The following is a 21,004-nucleotide window of genomic DNA, read 5'->3' on the forward strand; positions in this document are numbered from 1 at the left end:
TTCTCACATCCTCACCCTTGAAGTAATTCCACTGGTGTGCTTGCTGCTAGCAGATCTGGATAAGAGCGCCGGCTAAACACCTTGAATGTAATTGAAATAGCAAAAGAATCTCTCCAAATGTCAAGCAAGCCAGACATAATTGCGCGAGAGAAATAATAAAATAACGCCTCCACTAAAGAGCTGACGCAACTCCGGCATGCCCCGCAGGTGAAAGTTATTGCAAATAATTTGACAATGATGTATTCAGTGAGAAACACGTCGTTTTCCAGCTATATTGACTTGCAGCATAATTTACACACTCAGTCTGTTGTTTAGATTTGTCATAAGATCTTTTTTTTTTTGTAGCTTTTGCTTTTTCTGTTTTATAGCCACATTAGTCAATTCTGCAACACAACCATGCATTTAGTCATGCATTAATATTTAGTAGATGAATGGCTTAGATGGATCGTCGGAGGACTTTAGAGCAGATATAGATTTACATACTAATTCCGGCTGCTGCCTCGCAGCTCAGTGTTGATCTTCCATCGCCGCGTTTTGTGTTCCCCTTTAACAAAATATGCACGATGCTAGTTTCATGCCTGACAGCGACATGATGAATAACGCTGACACCTGTGTTAGGCACCGCCATCCCCACATGCGTGTATCTCTGCCATATTACCAGCAACCCTTTTAACCCAGAACTGCTTCGATCTCTCTGGCCACCCACTGAGTTCAAACGGAAAGACCTCACTATCCTCACACACACAATTGCACACACACACACACACACACACACACACACACACACACACACTATCCTCTCCAGGAGAATAAATACATACGCAGCATTAAGTCATCCATGTGTACGCAGACTTCAAATTTTTTTTTTTTTTTTGTTACTCCCTCCTTGGGACTCGAGGACTTTCCAGCGGAGGGTCGCTCTATTTACTTTGTACTCCCTGGTGGCACATTTCCATTTGAATGAACGTGTCTGAGTGTGACTTGCAGTAGAGTCTATACAATATGTTCTCCTCCGCATCTGTGCATTCTGCGCGTATCTGGGCATGCATGTATAGATGTAATCAAGTACCTCAAGTGCGTGTTTTGATCTCCCTCTTGTGTATCGATTTTGGGGGATTGGGCGATTATGAGCAGAATTTGCAATGCATAACATTTGTTGAGGTTGAATGAGGTAGGGGCATTCAAGGCAAACCTTAAGTCATTTTAAGCTCAACTTTGGGCTCTCTATATAAAAGCACCCCCCCACACACACACACACACACCCCCAACCTTGCCTGGAGCGCCGATAGGATGAAAAATGGATAGAAACCCCAAAGGAAGGAAGGGGGAAGGTCCATCTGTGAGCTGCATTCAAGGACAACAGTGTTATCCATTTTGGAACAGTATGAAACAAGCCAGTGTCTTCAGTGGGGTTTGGAAAAGCGGGCTTCTGGATGAACTGTGGATGCCACTGTTGTGTTGCCAAGCAAACGGTGATGTTGCAGATTAGATGCGAATCATTGACTCCTTGTTTGTATCCGCGCGGCTCTTCTCTTTCAGAGTGAGAGATAATGAACAAATGTGACTGATTGTTTCTGATCTGTGTTGTGCTAAATTACTACAGCTACAGGAGTTGTTTTGCAGCACTCGGCTGCTCATAAAAGCTGCGTTTAATGTGATTTTATGTTATTCAGCCCTGAGGTGTCGGGGTATGGTGATATATATTAATCTTGTTTTTTCTTTTCTCCTCTCGCTTTCTTTTCTCTTTCACTCCTCTCTTCTGCTCCTTTTGCATTCTCTCCACTCCCCCCCTTACTTCTACTCTCTTTATTTCTTTTGTTCCTTCCGCTCTTCCACCACCTCCTTCTTGTCCTCTACGATAGAACCGATTTCACCTGCAGATGTCAGCCCGCGTGCCTCCCTCAACCCTTGGCAGCTTGCTGCTAGCGGTCCTGCAGGGAGGCGAAGGGGACAGAGAGAGGGGGAGCCGAGGGGAAGGCAGCTGGGGAGGAGCAGCTGTAATCTGCCCCGGGTGGGACGAAGGCGGTGACGGGTTGCTGTCGCACCTGCAGAGGCACAGTGGCTCTATTTGGCATTTGTGGGACATCATCAATCTGACCCGCATCACGGGAGGCAGGGAAGGTAGGAGGGGGGAGGCCAGCGAGGAGAGAAGAGAGGATCAGATGGAAGAGGAGGCTTTGAAGATCATCTCAACCCGTTTCCTGCGCTCCCCTTCTCCCATCTCCTCTGTCCTCCTCCTGGGATCTGACCCCGAGTGCCTCTCTTCCGTCCTGCGTGCTGCTCAGCGGCTCGCTCCGTCGCTGCCGGCGCTGCAGTGGATCATGGGATACCCCTTATCTCCGGATTCGCTACACACTCTGGGAGGTCCCCTCGGACTGTTGGCCTACGGGGAGGTCGGCCGCAAGCCAATAAGCTTTTACATACGGGACGCTTTGCAGTTGATTGGCCGGGCAGTCTCTGCGGCAACTATGGTCAGGCCTGACTTGGCGCTGGTTCAGAACATGGTGAACTGCTATGACAAACCAAATCAGCACGAACTGCCCTCTTCCGGACAATACATTGCCAGGTATGCACACATACACACAGATGCAAACACACTAGTTAAAGGGTAGCAAAGTCACCTAATATCTCGCCATGAAGCGAGTTTTAAAGAATTCTCTGTGCTTCATCATTCTTTCTGTCATGACACATCACCCTGCATCATTATTCTGAAGCGTTTTCTCAGATGTCACTGCCGACACATACATAGGGACCTGTGCTTGCAGAAAGAAACTCTTGAATATGTTTTTCCTGTCAAATTGAGTGCACTGAGGACAGAGCAGCACCCTGCAGGTGCTAGAGATTTGGCCAAGAAAAGTTAGTTTAGATAAAGGAACTTCCTCTAAAAATTAAATGCATTCCTTCAGATGATGTGGGATAACCACTCTGTTCTCCCCGCCGCAGACTTGGTCTTAAATACTTTCTCTAACCTTTGACGCCACAAGTACCAACTCGCGCGACTGTTTTGAAATGGCTCCCGGACGCTTGAACCGCTGACACGTTTAAATCACCCAATGATATACGGGAGACAAATGCAATTAAATTCATCTGGCAACGGCACTGAGCGTCTGTAAGCTCGTTAGCTTCCTGAGTGACACACTGACATTTTTTGGGAGGAGTTTGCTGGCTTCGGTTGTGGTACTGTACGCTCCGGTTGCTGCCCTTGTCTGTCCTCTGCACCGTTGGTGGTGGCAACTTCTGAATGGGGCTGTCATGCTGAAAGATGGGGGAGGAGGTCTTTATGGCATACAGATTCACAGACTGACACCAGAGGGTTTTTTTTTTTTTTTTTTTCACCCGCGAGTGTTTCTCTTTACTGTTGCCGCTGTTTAAATCCCTGCAGCTTTAAAAGGGAAAAAAAAGGAAAAATGGCTTTCACGGATATGTCAAGGTATGGTCTGTGATAATAAATACAAACACAGAAGAACAGAAATACATTCTGGTAAATATAAAGCTCTGCATGTGGACACAGGGAAAAGTCACTCTCTTAGACTGCATGATGCACTAAAGCCCAGCGCTACAAACTCACTCCAGTATTTTTACTCTGCCGGTTGACATGGATATTCTTCAGATAATGCAACGGATAAAACGGCGTGTATCCACCTTCTGTGGTCATGTGGTAAAGGGGAGAGAAGGATTTGTGGTAGGAGCTTGGCCCGCAGCAAATATTGAACACACATTGAGCCTGCCAGCTGAGAGTGATCATCAACAACACCCACATAATCACAAACTGGATTCTCACAGCGCGCTCTCCCTCTGCAGATGGGCTGAACACTTGCGATGCCAGATCCAGTGGACTTTGAGGGCCCGGGGGCTAAAACAAGTGGAGAGGGAATTACAATGGAGACCAGTATTATTGGCAATTCTTTAGAAGAGTTCAGGGTTTGTTAGATTGAGCAGTGCTCATACACTGATCAGCAACAACATTATGCTGCTGGGAAACATTTGGACCTGGTATTTACTTACTTAGACACCTAGACCAGATCAGTCACCCCCCACCCCACAGCAGTGACAGTAGAAATCACGAAACACGGCACAATGTGTTGACCTGGCCTCCAAATTCCTAAACTGATCAAGTATCTGTTGGATGACACCACAGGACGCCCTCACAGGGCCCATCCTCTGATGAGCGTCACTTTTAAACCTTGTACAGACATTCCAAAAAGAGGATGAAACCCGCTTTTTGGTAATCCCCTTGACATATGCGTTTTTCATTTTTAACTTATTATAAGCTATTGTGATGAAATTTGCATCATCTAGTCAAAAATATAACCATCACAGTCACTGCATCTTGGATTCTGTCTGGTAAATATGAAGGCAAATTATACCTGGTAAACATTGGCCTTTTAATATTGCTATTGTGATGATGTTAAATGCTAATTTTCAACCCCACTGTGCAGCTTTAAAGAGCCATGGGAATAGCTGTGGACTGTTATGCAAAGCACTTCAAACTAAACAAAAAGTAATGTTTTTAAACTGACTCAAACTTCATTAGAACACCAGGGAAAGATCACATCCCTCCAGTGGAGGGCCAATTAGGACATAGTCCACTATCAGTATAGACTGTTTATAATGGGGACCTCCACAATATAGTGTCGGTGACCTTTTGTTCCTGACCTGTGAGGGACTGATAAAAGGGGTCCCTCTATCGCGCCATTCAAACCCCTGCACTTAGACTCCTTGCTCTCCGGCGGACTCCGCGATTCTTATCCTCTCTCCCTGCAACAGCCACACATTGCAAGGCTCTGGAGAGCCCTAACAAAGCTGAAGGAAGTGAGAGACTTCCACGTGGAAAAGGCAATTAACAGCTCAGTGCCCAAAGGGACTGAGCGAGGAAGGCAGGGAGGGAGAGACGGAGGATGTCTGGAGATATAAGAGTGCGAGGGGGGTATGAGGAAGGATGAGAGGGAGAAGAAAAAAAAAACAGTATTACTGTTTCAGATTCAAAGGCGGTAGGGCGATGAGAATAAAGCCCAAGTAAAGATATGATCAGCTAGCCACTTTTGAAGTTGTTCTTCCGAATGGCCAGAATATAAAAAAAATAAAAATAAAATAAAATAAATCCCCTGGTGCTGATTCCCAAAAATACATTAGAGAGAAGGAAGAATGTGGTCAAAGACAAAAGGATAGATGAAAGACGGAGGAAGGAGGAAACAGCCAAAGGCAAATAGGAATAAAAGTCAAAGAAAAGGAAGGAGAAGCTTGTATGGAAAGGGGTGTGAGGGAGGTGGAGAGAAAGGAAAGGAGACAGATATGGTTTATCAGAGTGGGATCTGCCAGTCAGTGCCATCTCACTCGACACAGCTGCCACGCCGATACCATCTCCCCTGAAAGAGATTAAAACCATTGACACAAGCGCGCATCATCCCCGACACGGGGAATAAAGACAGAGGGAGTAAACTTTCCTCCAAACTAAAGGAGATGCAGCGATAAGAGACTGGAGCCTGCGACTTTCTTGAGTCATCATTCACTGGCCACTGCTGACATTTACTCTGAACGCGTAAACTGGGGCCAGGTGTTAGCCAGAGGAAGCCATCACTCTCGCTCCGTGCCATCGGTGGCTGACTTATCAACCTGCCTCGACGTCCACGGTCATTCTTTAAAAGCAGCCTTCCGGCCTGACGCAACTTAACAACCTGCAGGACTCGTAACTAAAAGCGGGCTGTGCTTTTCACACCCTCTGCTCTTATCAGTGTATTATTTAATACCCCTATTGGACGTTCTTATCTCTGGGCACGAGTCCAAACATGTCAGAAACCATACAAAAAGGGGGCTTTGGGCTTTTCTTCTCAGGTAAGAGATGTAAGCTATTTTTTATTTTTTTTGGCCAGCCCTAGCCATTACAGTATGAGTCTGGAGTGGGTTGCCTTGATGAATCTGCTGTCTGTTGGATATGATGATTCAGCCGTGCTATTACCATGAGTGATTTCAGCTCAAGGCAAGGCTAGCACATTCGCTTTATGGTCACGGAGACAGAGGGAGCTGCTGATGAGGAAACATAAGTTAATGTGGAATGGGATGGGGATGACTTTCAAAGCGGGGCCATTTTTAATTTGGTTCTTTTAAAATAATGGCGACGCTAAAGTAAATCACTGTGTGAGGATATAGAGTGATAGGGAAGAAATGTACAAGCGGAATACACAGAAATGTTGTATAGATTCGCGTGTCGTATCACTCCCTGTGCGGCGCAGACAGGCCTAGCGTAGCCTAGGCTTGGAGGAGAGGTTAATGACCCACATGAGCAATTTAGTCTTTCCATTATCCTTTGCATATCTCTTACTTAATGGAGAAAGTTCTCCAGCAGCCATTACAATTTAGCTCATCAATTCATACATATAACTTGGAAATGAGAGTCGGAGCAAAAGACAGAGAAGAGAGGGAGAAAGAAAAGCTGTTTTTCCGTTCTGATAAAGGGCCCCGGCTCGGCCCCCATTTTTCCATTACCAGGAAGGAAAACTTGCCATTTCTAGCCTTGACCTAGACATCATCAACAGTCCCCGCACGGTTCAGCACCCATAGCGAATGCAGTGATCCCTGCATACTTTAACATTTAAACAAATGTCCCCATGATTTCCAATGACCTCCAGATGCTTCCCCCGCTAATCAAGACGCGATCAAACGGTCCTCGCGTGGCTTTGTGCCGAAACGCCGCCTGACTGTGTCCACGTGATCGAACGGTAAGACATGAGCTAACAATCCCTGTGTCGTTCAAAGGGCCAGGCCAGATTTATGTGTGACTGGGGATTGCTCCTCCTGATGTATTCCACCGTAAAGACCAATGCAGGGCCACCAGGCGAGTGAGACGAATAGCAATGGCTGCCTGTGTGGACTGGCGGCGGGATAGGAGGAGACCCTCACTGCACTGCATTAACTTTTGATTATGACTCTCTGGGACATGCAATTACTCTTCTGAGACTAAACTTCGCTAAAAATCTGCAACCAGACTGTGTCCATATTGTCAGCATTTGCAACTTCTTCCTCACTTTTACCCAGCTTCTTTTTTTTTTTTTACATTTCTAAGCTTCAGTACCCTGGCATGGATGTTGCCTTTTCTCTATTTTGTTATCTCTTGCTTATTATTTGTTCTTCTTTTTCTTTTATTCGAGGTTTCTATCCAACACTTCCTTCACCGGTGCCACAGGCCTGATCCAGGTGGACGCTGGTGTCTCTCGGATCCTCTCTTCCCAGCTGTTCCACGTATGGAGTCTGAAGAGGGGTGCTCTGGGCCAGCCGGCATGGGTTACCGTGGGGCAGTGGACTCGAGGCCGGCTGGAGTTAGAGGGGGGTATCTTGGGACTCGTGGGAGGGCTTGGGAGCAGTCAGGGACAAGGTCTTGGAGCCGGAGTGAGGGGAGGAGACGGCCAGGGGGACGGTAACTTTGGAGGCCGCTGGAGGCCGGGACTTTCCGTGGAGGGACACCGCCTCAGGGTGGTGACGCTCGTGGAACACCCATTTGTCTTCACACGGGAGGTGGACGAGGATGGATTGTGTCCCGCTGGTCAGCTCTGTCTAGACCCTAGGACCAACCGGTCTGACATAATCCACAGCCTCTTCAACCAGCTCCACAACCCAAACGCTACGGCAGCGGACTCGGACGGCAGCTTTGGTGAGTTTTGTTTTGTGACACCTGTGGTAGCTAACACAAGTTAACACAGGTCAAGGACTATTTCAACTTGTGGGAGGACATCTGTGACTTGTAATATATTATGTAAGCTTCTTTTATATATAAACTCTAAGGTCTTTTTGCTAAGTTGTCGATGCTGTGGCTTGCCATGTGCGTTTCAAGAAGTATAATCAATAAGGGTTCACGGCTGGTCAGTCTAGTTCACAAATACACATGAGTTCAATGTCAAGGGCTCAGTGATAACGCTGCGTCTCTGTTTTTTCAAAGAAGAGTATTAAAGGCATTAAATCGATAAGAGTTCAAGACTGCCACGTCAAAGATGCATCAGGAGTTGTATTTCTTTGACACGTTGGACTATTAAGCAACTATAGACAGAGCCCGCAGCGCGGCAGCAAGTCATTCTAACTTTATTTTACTTTCGCTGACTGCAAATGGAACGCATTTAACAGAAATCTGTTTTCAAGGGCTAAGAAATTAAAATGATTTTTATTCGCTTACCTTAAGTTTAATGTGTGTAATGGAAGCGCCCGTTTAAATACTAAACTTAAATAATTAAAGAGCTATTGGCATACGGCTGTCTTAAATTAACTAAGGCTGCAGCACAATGTTTGCCAGAGAAATCAAAATGTCAAAAAAATGGCAATTGTGAAAGGGATATTGGTGCTTTTCCATTTCAACTTGCTAGTTCTGCTCTTTTTTCTTCTTCACTATATGTAGCTCAAGGCTGTTAATTTTTTAGCCCGAGATTTAATGTGAATAAATGTAGTCATATCCTGGTGGCCACGGCCATTAAAGATGTCCTGTGAGCTGTGAGGATCCGTCAGCATTTTTTCAACAGTTGCGGATAAACTCCCCCGAGGTGCAAACCCTGCTCTTCCAAAGCATGTCTGTGTCCAAACGGATGCATTTCTCATCATTATCACTTCTTTCCTCTCAGACCTTCCGGAGGACCTGAGAAAGTGCTGCTACGGGTACTGCGTTGACTTGTTGGAGAAACTTGCGGAAGACATGGGCTTCACCTTTGACCTTTACATCGTGGGAGACGGGAAGTACGGGGCGCTGAGCGGGGCAGGCCGCTGGACGGGGCTGGTCGGGGACCTGCTGAGTGGAACCGCTGACATGGCTGTCACCTCTTTCTCAATTAATTCTGCCAGGAGCAGAGTCATAGATTTCACCTCGCCCTTCTACTCCACCAGCCTGGGCATTCTGGTACAGTTACTTAAAGTCCTCATTAGTTTTGTTGAAGTTATATGTTTGGACGTAGGGCATGTCCTGAAAGTATACCGAGCTGTGAGTCAGTGACACCACTGCAGTCTTTAACTTCAATTTGATTCGTCAGTTTCTCTCTGTCGCTACCTCGAAATCAGTGCGATTTTATGATATGCTCCGTGACTGCTTAATTTCGCCCCTTATGCAACCCCTCAGCCCGGTCTCCGATCATTAGTTGTGGTATAATTGGTTTGCGGAATTTTCTGTGGGCACGTTAATTATGAAAGTTCAAAATGAGAGGCAGTTTAAGAGTGCATAATGAGTCTGAGAGGCATTTCGCAAAGCCATCATGGCAGCGTCCTCCAACGTGCTTCAGATGTTCTTTGATTTGTTGACATCTTTCTCTGGGGCTGACAAACTTCGGTCCCCAACATGAGCCGACAATACGGTTCCAATTGAAAATGAGGTCTCAATCAGTTTGCCTCAACGCAGTGATGCATGGCAAAAAAAAATAAAAACATTGTTAGCTATCTTTTCAAATTAAGTATGCCTAGGAGATGCATAAAACGAGTGTATGAGTGCACAGAGGAGTCAGTCTTTTGCTTGTGATCTAACAGGTTCGTAGCCGGGACACTGCAGCTCCCATTGGAGCCTTCATGTGGCCGCTCCATTGGTCCATGTGGGTGGGAATCTTTGTCACGTTGCATCTCACAGCTCTCTTCCTCACCTTGTACGAGTGGAACAGCCCCTTCGGCATGACGCCCCACGGCAGGAACAGGTTGCGCGTGTTCTCCTACTCGTCTGCCCTCAATCTCTGCTACGCCATACTGTTTGGACGCACCGTCGCCACCAAGGTAAATTAGCTCTCCTTCCTATGATAAATAGGCATCACACAGGGTGGTGCAGGAAATAAAAATTGCAGTGAGAGGGGAGGAGGAGGAGGAGTGGAGGTACATTATGGGAAAGGGTGCACAAATAGTGAGGGCAAGTTGGAAGAGGGGGGAGGGGGAAGATGATCGAGACGGTGACGGAGGAAAAAAGATTGATAAGGGAGAGGTTAAGAAGGTAGGCAGTGATGAAGTAGAAAGCTACAGGGAGGATAATGGAGACACGGGGAGGGACAGGGGAAAGGGTAAGTGAGCTGGCAGAAACTGAAGGAGTTATGGCGGAGATGACGGGAATGGATGAAGGTGGTAAAAGTGGGAGCGAGTTGAGGTTAAGTCCCCAAGTAGTTGGAGACAAAGTTGAAAACAAGACGGCAGGCGGTGTGTAAGAGGGCCGGTGCGCGGCGTGGGTAAGAAGGTGAAAGTGCAAGTCAGAAAATGGGCTTCAAAAAGAATGCAGGGGAAAGGCTGATGGAAAGATGGTGAGATAAGGTTGAGAGGGTAAGTGGGTAAGCAGAGATGAGAAAAGCAAAAGATTGAGGGTGACATGGAGATAGGCAGACAGAGGGTGATATTAGGGAGAGAGGGGGTACGTGAGTGGGCAAAGTTGGGGAGCGGAGCGATAAAGAATTGTATGAGAGAAAAACGCGATGGCTGAAGACAAATGGAAAGCAAAGTCATCTAAAAATAAAAATGTAGCGACATGGAAAAACAATCTCCTTTCCTTCAAAGATTAAAAAGTCATCTTATTTTCCTGTCATTTGTTTGGTACAAATATGTACAGATATTAAATGTACCTTTGCAGTAACCGCATTCTTCAGAAACATGTCAGATTTGACAGATTGCGTCACACCCACAGTCGCACATAACCAACCATAATGCAGATGAGTAATGACTCTGTCTTCTGCATTCTTTGTTTGTTTTTTTTTTAAACATCATACTCCCAAAATCCATCATTATGATAACTTGTGCTTTCTCTTCACATTGTCAGGCGGCAACATCATTTACTTGAATTATTCCCATCCTCTTAGTGAGCATGTGGCTCATCATAACTTTTTTTTTTTTTTTTTTTTTTTTTTAGATGCACACTCACACTTGATCCCTACAGGAAGCCACGCAAATGACTTGGGTGGAACCGGGGCCAACTGATTAGGAAGACCTTCCCATAATTGAAAGGTCACAGGTTTGATCCATGCAATTGGCAATGTGTCAATTAACAGGTTGTGTTCATTAGCAGCCCTGTGACCTGTTAAAGCGTCCTTGAGCAACTTCTGTTTGCTGGGTCAGAGCCAAATGCTTATTCGAGGGCAAAGTCAGTGCAAGTAAACAGATTTGTAAACCATTATTGTAGAGTTCAGATGTATTTGATTTAATGTTTAAGGTATTTTTTTAAAAAAAAACAAGTAATGACAAATGTGTTGCAGAACCAAAGTGACATGAACAAAAGTGTTAAATTCTGCTCCTGCTAAGTTGCTATCTTTTCTGTATGTGTCTCCATATATTGGACTTAATGCTAAGGGGCATCATCAGCTATTAGTTTGTGCTTCCATTTCACGACAGCACATACAATCTGCAGCTATTTCTCCGTAATGTGGAACTTTTGTCCCGGATCCTATTAGAGTTAAGGCTAACATTAGCGGCTCAGTTCTACTCTTTATTTTATTTTTTTTTCTTTTGATTTAAGACTCCAGCAGCCCCGGCCCGAAATAACCAAGATTGCATTGTGCTTGCCGACACATCATCTAATCCCCGAAGCCTTTTATTTCTTGAGAGAAGCACAAGCGTACCATTTGAGAATGCAAACAAATATGTAGGCTAATCTGTCAAACTGTTGGAGCAAGAAAGAATTCTATTTTAAGTTGATGAGCTTTACATTGAGCAACGCTCTTTCTTTGTTTCTCCTACATCCATCAATAACTGTAAGGATGCTGACTTTAGGCCATGGAAAGGCAGCTTTAGCCTCATTATTTTAGTGTGATATGTCGCTTGTGGCCAGTGCATTTTTTTATACTGTAAGAACTCTTTTACAGGATGCACTTTCTAGAACAAGTAAGCAAGAAAAATCACAAACTGTAACTAGAAACATTTTTCTTATAACTGTCTCATGGGGCTAGCTGGTGTTAGCTTAATTAGCTTGCAAGCCGCGATTGATAAAAACTGCCGGTGTGTTTCCCAATATTTAAACCGACAGTCACAAGCCAGAAGTTTGATATCGTCTTCTTGTGTTTTTACTTTTCCTGTGAAAAGCAAGAACATATCATTTGAGGTTACACAGTGTAGGCGAATCTGTCAAACTGTCGGCTTTGGAATGAGTTGGCTGTTTTAAGATGAACAAAGATGTTTCTTTATTTCTCCTGTCTACATCACCAACTGCTGGGGGAAGCCGGGAAACCTTGACACAATCAGTCAGCTAGAAACATTGCAAAGCTGAGCAATGTGCGCAAGTTTCAACCACCTAATGTTAAACTGATGCTAGCTTTAGTAGCTTGCTAGCTACTGTTGAAAAAATCTGCTAGCTAAAATAAAACTTAAAATCTTGAAGTTAAAAGCTTGATTTTGTCCGTGTCCCTGTTAAATCAGTAAGTGCCCATTTTGACCTATTATCGCTGTAAACTCTATTTGTACAAAAACAGACAAACCCTAAGTAGTAGCAGTTTTTGAAGCTCAGTATGGTTGACAATGGCCGTCGCCATCTCGACTGAAAATGGGCAAAGAAAGTGCAGTGTAAATAGATCTGAGAGAACCAGCTGCCACTTTAAGCTTCCCTGAACTTATTTGTGCATAATTTTAAACCATAATATAATATTTACGGTTTAATTGTATAAAAAGGCACTTCCTTTTGTTACCAGGCTGCAAACATGTTAATTTCTGCTGTAAAGCTTGGCCTTTTAACATGAGGGGGTCTGTGGGGAATGATTCAAGTGGTTGTTTGAGCCACTGGCGGCTTTTGCTCTTGGCATTGTCTTCTTTTGTCAGGTTGCTGCTCATTAACAAGAAGCTTCAGTAACATTCAGTTACCCTCCATGTAATAGCAAAAGTGTTTGCATATTTTTCCCGTTAAATCAAAGCTGTAAACACATCTGATTATTACATCTTCAACTAAACACTGTTGTGAAAAGAAGAATAATTATATATTTTTTCCCTACAGTTGCACACGTCTTTCCCAAAAAAAAAAAAAAAAACAATATTACCGAAGAATTACTGTGCATAATGCATTTGCCCTTTCTCCCTCCTCTGTTCACCACTAATTGTGATAAGAGTTTGAAGCATTCAAAGCACCTTTGTAATAATGAGTTCCAACCTTGCTGGTATAATTAATGTCTCATTAATCTCAGCCCTTTAAAACAGTTCGAAATCCACCTCCTTTCTTCTCTTAACTGGATTAATTGGTGGAATAAATAAATGATCACAACGTTCAGGTGGATTTGTTCCAGGCAATTTCATGGAAATATATTTTTTATGATGGCCACACTTTGTTAGATTTTCTCTTGTGCATTAGATGTTCTTCTGGGCGGCTTTGATGAACTTGATTAACACTATTTTGGGGTTTTGGGTCACTAGGAGGAGGAGAGCACCTGAGAATCACACGGAGGATTCTGGTTTTATATAAACACCTCAAAATATGATTTTACACACGTTTTATTTGTTTTAATCCCTGCCTTTATGTATCATGCCTGCATCTTTTGTTACCTCAGTTCCCTTTGTGTCCCTGTTAAAATCATCTCATCCTGACGATGTGCTATTTTCCCCCCTTTTGATCTGTTTAATTATTTTTATCTCCTATTAATTAGACAAAAGCAAAGTCAAACTAAAGTTTCTCTCGGCATGCACCTCCGCAGACTCCTAAATGTTGGACGGGACGCTTCCTGATGAACCTTTGGGCCATCTTCTGCTTACTGGTGCTGTCTAGCTACACCGCCAACCTAGCGGCAGTCATGGTCGGCGAGAAGACCTTCGAGCAGGTTTCAGGAATTCATGACGAGAAGGTAAGACCGCATGCACGGTCTGCTGCACGAATGTTAGTGTGGCACACACCCATGCATACACACTGAGCACATGAGCAAAGAAACTGAATTATTTGTGAAGGGCTATCGGCACCCATACGTCCATATTCCTAAACCCTATAGGGGTTTCAGGGCCACGGTGAATTTGATATGAGTCTCATCGTGATATCCATCCCTCCACGCTAACTTGCATCCTCGACCTTCCCCAGCTTCACCATCCTTCCCTGGGCTTTCGTTTTGGGACGGTGAGGGAGAGCAGCGCCGAGGATTACATGAAGAAGAGCTTCCCAGAGATGCACGACTACATGAGACGTTTCAACCAGCCCACGACCCCGGAAGGCGTTCACATGTTAAAGTAAGACACAAACACATCCATGCACAGCTACAAAATACATATTACACACATATTTACAGCAGTTAAACTGCATTTTTTATCAGGTTTCTAGGATTGTCTACATTCTGTGCAGAACTATTTTGCAAGCATGAGGAGCAGATTTACAGAACGTAAAAATATATAGTTTTTATTACAATTTGGATGTCTTATACTTCTCATACTACACAAATTGATTTTGAATTCTAAGGTAAACAGCAAAGTGTTAAGATTATCATAATGTAATTTCTGCTTTTAAGCTGATTTTTGCTTTTTTCCACCTGCAGTGGTTTCGTGTAACCCATTTATCAATGTTCTTATTATAGAGAAAACCCGGTTATGCAGCTGCAACTGACAGAAATTCGAAGCTGTACTCATAGCTGTGTGTGTGTGTGTTTACACCTGGGCTTATTGTTATCAAGACACATTTTAGTACAACATACTGTTGAGGTAAAAAAAATATATACATGCAGAATATGCCAATAACATCATTTTTTCATGTTTATGAAAAAAGTTGTTTTGGATTTTAAAATGAGACGTTGAATGTGGGAACAAATAAAGGTCAGGATCAGTTGTAATGATGGCTGAAGATGAGTGGTTCACTTGGATGTCGAATAAGGACAGCGAGTTGAGGAAAGAAAGGAGGCATGGCGAGTTTATTTTGTAGCGGATTTAATTCGGAAAGGGAAATGAGAGCGTATTACATAATGCATTAAAAAATTAAAAGGAAGAGCAACATGAGACATTTAAATACAAAAAAAAATAAGGAATGGAAACAATTTAAAAGGGAATGAAATCAATACAAGAATGGAAATATAAAGTATTCTTGGAGGATAGAGAGTGGTTACGGCTGACTCAAAGGCACTCATTTGATGTTTACTTGTAGCATGTGCGGAGCAAACTGCCAGCTCCCTGTGCATGTCCTTTCACACCTCCACATCCAGCAAACCTCTTATTTCTGTAGCAGCTGCCTTTTTTAAGAAGTTGAGGATGAACTCACTTAGGTTTCTGGCAACATTGACTGTCTTATCTTCCCTGGACTTCTGGATTTAGTTTCTCCATCTGAGCGGAGGATGAGCGCAACACTATATTTATCCTTCATATTAGGGTTTTATTACGTCCTTCATCTTTATATTTGATCATCTCGAGTTGAGAGGTGGTCACAGAATCTGTGTAAAACTGTTACGGCATCATCCCATGTAGTTCAAAACATGCCTGTCTGTTTAAAGGTAAATGATCATGTTTTAATAATTTGTTTGAAATAAAAACTTTATTTATACCTAAGCTGAAAAACGTAGAACTGCCAAAAACCAGATAGCTGCTTGAGGCAAAACTTGGCTCGTTCCCCGTAGACCTTCATCTTAATATGTCCAACTTAACAGCAAAAAATATGCTTTAAAGCTCAGTAAGCGAAAAAAAGGCAAGTTATTTTGGTGTCTGTAGCTATTTTTTTATTAGCCGATTCATGAAAACTGTATCGTACATTTTAGATTTAACTTTAGAGGTATGCATAATTAAAGACAGGGCTGCTAGCTGCCTGCCTCAGTATCACCTGCCTACCTCAGCTTCATGCTAACTCCAACTCATTAACCGTGATTTTTATCCAGGTGGAATTTAAGGCACTTTTAGAGTGCACGTAGCCAACGCTGGTGCAAGCCTTTAGCTAGCTAGCTAGCTTACTTAACACAGAAGTATATACCGCCTATAAGGAGTCTTCCAAGATGGCGACTGCTGTTGCCACCAACATTCAGCTTCAAAACTGCCCCTCATTGTTTCTATGGGTCTCATGTTTATACAGAATAGAACAAAAGTAAGTTTACCCTGGCTACATACCACACTTGAACGCGGCAAATACACTCGCAGCTTAAACCACAAAGGCTTCTCACAGACTCAGCGCCTACTACAGCGTATCAGCGCCAGCGGAGATACCGAGATACCGCGTGTGCTGACTTTGTGATACAAGTGGGAAGATACAAAGCCCTTGTTCAGAGAAAGAGGATGAGAACAGCGAAGATGAAGGCGCCGCTTGTTTGCGTGCAAGGCGAAGCAGAACTGGAAGTCACAGCAGTGCAGAGAAGCAAGAGTACGGCTGTAAAAGACTGTGTTGGCAGAACTACTGACCCCAATACTGCACTCAAATCTGAGAGAGAGAGGGAAAAAAAACTTTCTAGCCATCTCCTGGAGAGACAGAACACCCAGGGGTTGCACACGCAGCCCGCAAACAAATGTTTAAGCTCTGACGAAATAATGCATGCACAAGCACATACATAGGCTTTAAACTCTGCACATTTTCATGCATATATATGCAATCGGGGCCACTCCAAGGCTCTCCATCTGATAACTTTAGGCCCTCCTCAGTCCCAGTAGAAGTCCCTTTCCTTTCTCTTCGTCCTTTGCCTAGTAGTTGACTGGTCTAGACAGAGAAAAACAGACTTTGCTGCTTTGCCTGCTCAGCAAAGACTCGGTAAAGTCAACCTTTTGTTAAGCAATACATGTCCTGAATAACAATAAGTTGCGGGTAGTTAGATCAGTGGGGTCTATTTTCCTGATTAGACCGAATGTGTGTATGCATGCCTTTTCCTGTGCACGATTGTTTATGCATCTGCCATTCAAATCCGCATGGATCTTTTTCTTCCTTTTCAGCATATTAGGAGTTTTTCATTTCCTGAATCTTATCTCTCACTCCGCCGTAGTCTGCAGCGCAGTCTGCGCACAGAGCAACAGTCCATAATTAGGGGTCAATTAGGGTCAATTTGATCGATATTGCCAGAGCAGGAGAGTCTTCCGCGGTGTGTGTATATAATGCCTTATCAGGCCACCACAGAGGCTGGTTCAGGTAATGATGTATGTGTTTACATAGTGTATTAGAATGCAGTTAATCTCATCCTCTGTATAAATGACAAAGTGGGATGTCTGGCTTCCTGAACATGTTCTTCAAGGTGAGAAGAAGTGTGCAAAGCGGAATCTGATTAAGAGATCAAGTGCAAAAATGGGATCCAGTTTTCTTTTTCAATTAATGCATCTCTCTTGCTATCTCCCTTGTGGTGTGTGTGTGTGCATATGTTTGTGTGTGTGTGTTGGTGGTGAAGGACAGATCCTCCTACCCTTGACGCGTTCATCATGGATAAAGCCCTGTTGGACTTTGAGGTCTCTATCGACGCCGACTGCAAACTGCTCACTGTGGGGAAGCCTTTCGCTATTGAAGGTGCGCACACTCGCACACACACATGCACACCCATTGTTTTTATTACATGTGAGGACCCCGTGTTGTCTTAGAGTCAATGCCTAGGGGCGTTGTTTATACTCTTATAGACTTTCTTTCCATTTCCATTTTCTTCACCCCTTGCGCAAGGTCCTTTGATTGTCTCTTTTGAAACGAAATACAATAAAATGTTCGCCTCACTTTAAGTAACTGCTCGCAATGTCTTCCAATAGCCTTTACTATAACTTTTACCCAAGCATAACTGTAACCTTAACACTGAAACCGTATACGCTAGAAGAAATAGCAGGCACCTGTCTATCTTTCTACTCAGGATCTTTAATGCAACACGGACACACACCTAAAAGCGTCCACATCCAAATGCAGGAACACGCGCACACATACAAATGCAGCGCGAAGCTACATGACTGACAGAACAACAGTGATTCGCTGTGTGAACTTCTAACGCCACGGGGTAAAAGTACTCATCCATCTATTATTAACAATCTTGCCCAGTCAGAACACTTTAGACATAACGCTCGCAGGCTGGACTAAAGGCAACGCGGCCATAACGCATATAAACAAATCCACCGGCCGTCAGAAAACAGCTAATGACCCACACAGGGGGTTAACGTTTTCAAGTTCTGCTGCCGCATGAATGCCTGAGCAGGCGCATGCATAAAATGAGAGGGGCTGGTGTGAAGTGCTCTCCCGTAATACTAGTTTTCCTTTCAGATTTTCAGACGAAGGACTTTTTTTTTTTTTTTTTTCACGAGCTAAGGTTGGGAAATAAAGGCTTTTTGTTCTATCAGACAATCACCACTGTGGCTAGCATGGCAAGCTTGTACATGCTTAGCAAGGTTGAATTTCTTGGTGTTTTCTTTTCTCTTCTAACCTCTGTTGTGAACTGTTGTATCCAAACTACAACTTTTAAAAGAAGCACAAATGATATTGCATGTAGTGGAACACAAAGCTGTATCCTTTAAATCATGGGTCTTCAAACGTTTTTTAGGCTAAGGACCAGCAAACCGATGGAGAGATTAAGTAGGGACCACCAACCCACTATGTGTTCTATATTAAACTCGACCTAGTGCTATTTATAAATATAAATTATTATTTTGCATTCGCCATTAAGTTATCCCTTATCCCTTTACCAAAATATGTTGGATTCATGTCAATGTGTATTTAAAAAAATGTAAATTTGTGGGGGGAGAAGTAAATAAAAGGATACAAAAAATGTCTAATCAATCAAAGACCCCCTTGCAGTACCTCTGTGGATCCCCTAGGGGTCCCCCTCTTGAAGACCTACTTTTATAGCTAATGATACATTACCAACAATAAATTTTGCTTTTTATACAAACAACTGATTGTATTGCAGGTTTAGTATGGCCCTATATAGCTGCCAGTTGATAGCGGCAGTCGTAGAAGTACTGTAACAGCGGCAGCACTAGTTATGTGCACTATGCACGAATACAGGTAATAAAAGCCTCTGACAATCTGCCCAACCGAATGATGTCCTGACTCTAATAAAAGTCTGCTTCTCCCTCTCGCCGAGATAAATAAAAGGTTTTATAGTATTCTTGTCACATGCCATCTGCACATATCGGCCTTCTGAAGGTGACTTTGGAGTGAAATTTCCGCTTGCAGAACATATTTATTGGACGCATCAAACATTTAACCTCTAGCCCAGATTCGGCTCAGCCACTGTAAAGTTTTTAACGGAATAGATTGAGCAGCGTGTACCCACCGATGTGTTGTTTTTTTTGTTTTTTTCTTTCCTCACATCTTTGAGAATGGCATAACGGCATGTAGTAAGTAGAAGGTAGTAAGGGTGCCACATGGGACCAAACACTAACTCTGATTCCATTTTCCTGTCAATCAAAACGTAGCCTGAGAATAACCCCGCTCCCGTATTCCCCGCTTGCTGCAGAACTCTTGCTCACTGGAGAATATTTATGGCTTTCTTCATTGTGTAAGACAAAATCAGCCAAGAGACATCGAGTGGCATTACTCATGATTGTACGGATGAGAGCGCAGGTCTCATTGATATGTAGAGTGTGTCGGTTTGACGACTGGTTGATTCACGGTCGGCACAAAAAAGACAGGCGGAGAATCTGCACCGCCTTCGGTAGCTATTGGTAGCTGGGATGGAGGATAAGTTTGAAAAGGTATCGGAAGAAAGGGCAGGAAATGGCACAGACAGGAAGTGTAAGAAAGGGGATTGGGGAAATAAAAAAATAAAAAAAAACAGAATATGAGATGGGAAAGTAAGCGAGAAAAAGAACAACAAAGGTGGAGAAATCTAGGGCTGGTGAGGGGCGGGCTGAGAGAGGTGGGAGTTGAGCGCAGGAAGGAGATAGAGGGCTTTCATTTGCCCGCTGCCAGTTTGCGCCTTTCTGCACTGGGAGTGATAAAAGAGCCAGCCAACAGAGTCCCCCTAATCAAGACAAACCTTCACCCCCCGAGCAGACGGAGTGAGGGAGGGGGGGAGAAAGGACACGGAAAAGAAAGCGAGGAAGTGTTATTTGGTCAATATGAGGGTGCAGGCAGGATTTATGGAGCTGCTTGTGGTCAGGAGATACCAAGAGACGGAGGAATTGGCTCTGGAGGGTCACTGCAAGCAAGGTGCTCCGCTGAAATCTTGAGGCTCGGGGGGCGTCACTGTGCATCTGTTTTCGTTGAGGGCTGCTGGGAGATGTTTACGACAGCCCAGACATACCCCATTAATAATACTGCCACTGAACATGCAGCCCGCTCCTTGCTTATTGCATGCATGCGTTCGAGGGTGTATGTGTACGTGTGCGCTTAAGTGGCCTACACAAGCTCAGTCAAGCAGGACAAAGCAAGATCAAGGGCTAGCAGAGGGTTTTGTTGCTGGGGTTGTTAGTCGCTGAACACATGCCTGCCAGGAGCGACGCGCCTTCCGACGCGAGCCTTCGTCCGCAGACGTTTGCATGCGAGAGGAAGTGTTGCTCAGAAAGTTAGAAAATCCAAGCAGAGACAATACTGGTAAAAATAAATGCGACAGAACGCACTGATAAAAGTAAAACAAATTACCTAGAGCTGTAGCAATTAGCTGATTAACAGAAATCAACCAACCCCGGTTGCATCACTCTGGGGCTCACGATGGTCTTTATTTCCTCATTTCCTGTTCCCTTAAGATACGTTTTCTTCCTTTCTTTGTTTTCTTTGTGTGTATTTGCACACAATACTAAACACCACGATATATACCCGATATATCTATCACAAATGATCAATGTTCCTTCTTTATACTTTTCTCTTTTGTGCATTTATTATATTATGTTTTATCCGTTTCCACAGATGTCTTGCACCAACTGTTTTATCCCTCTCCAACTTCAGATTAATATTTCAAAGCTATTTACAACAAAAATACAAAGCGCTCTCTAATCATAGCTTCAGTACATTCACTTCAGAATGACTTAAACACAAAAAAAGTTCTCTCTGACCTTGCATAAATGCAGTTTTTATTACTAGAAGCAGTGATTAATCAAGAACAATATGAGTGAAAGTCACTAGTTCTCACCTTAAAGCTGTTGATTTCCTTATTCCATAGCATTTTAACATACCTACCGGGACATTACGAATCTCTCCTGACCTAAATTCTTACACTTAATGTCTGCGTACACCGACAGCCGCTACAACGACCGGTACAAT

General features: G+C 43.8%; 1 protein-coding gene across 1 annotated transcript in view; it reads left to right on the forward strand.

Moving 5' to 3' along the window:
* Positions 1 to 21,004, forward strand: part of LOC125023164 (glutamate receptor ionotropic, NMDA 3B-like) — a 68,418-nt gene that overhangs the window by 36,034 nt on the left and 11,380 nt on the right. The window contains exons 2-8 of the mRNA XM_047610228.1: positions 1,863 to 2,566; positions 7,146 to 7,645; positions 8,601 to 8,872; positions 9,490 to 9,726; positions 13,596 to 13,742; positions 13,970 to 14,115; positions 17,220 to 17,335. Of these exons, the coding sequence (XP_047466184.1) occupies positions 1,863 to 2,566; positions 7,146 to 7,645; positions 8,601 to 8,872; positions 9,490 to 9,726; positions 13,596 to 13,742; positions 13,970 to 14,115; positions 17,220 to 17,335 (2,122 nt within the window). The remainder of the gene's footprint in view (positions 1 to 1,862; positions 2,567 to 7,145; positions 7,646 to 8,600; positions 8,873 to 9,489; positions 9,727 to 13,595; positions 13,743 to 13,969; positions 14,116 to 17,219; positions 17,336 to 21,004) is intronic.

Source organism: Mugil cephalus, chromosome 17, assembly GCF_022458985.1.
Source record: "Mugil cephalus isolate CIBA_MC_2020 chromosome 17, CIBA_Mcephalus_1.1, whole genome shotgun sequence".
In the NCBI taxonomy this organism is placed as follows: domain Eukaryota; kingdom Metazoa; phylum Chordata; class Actinopteri; order Mugiliformes; family Mugilidae; genus Mugil; species Mugil cephalus.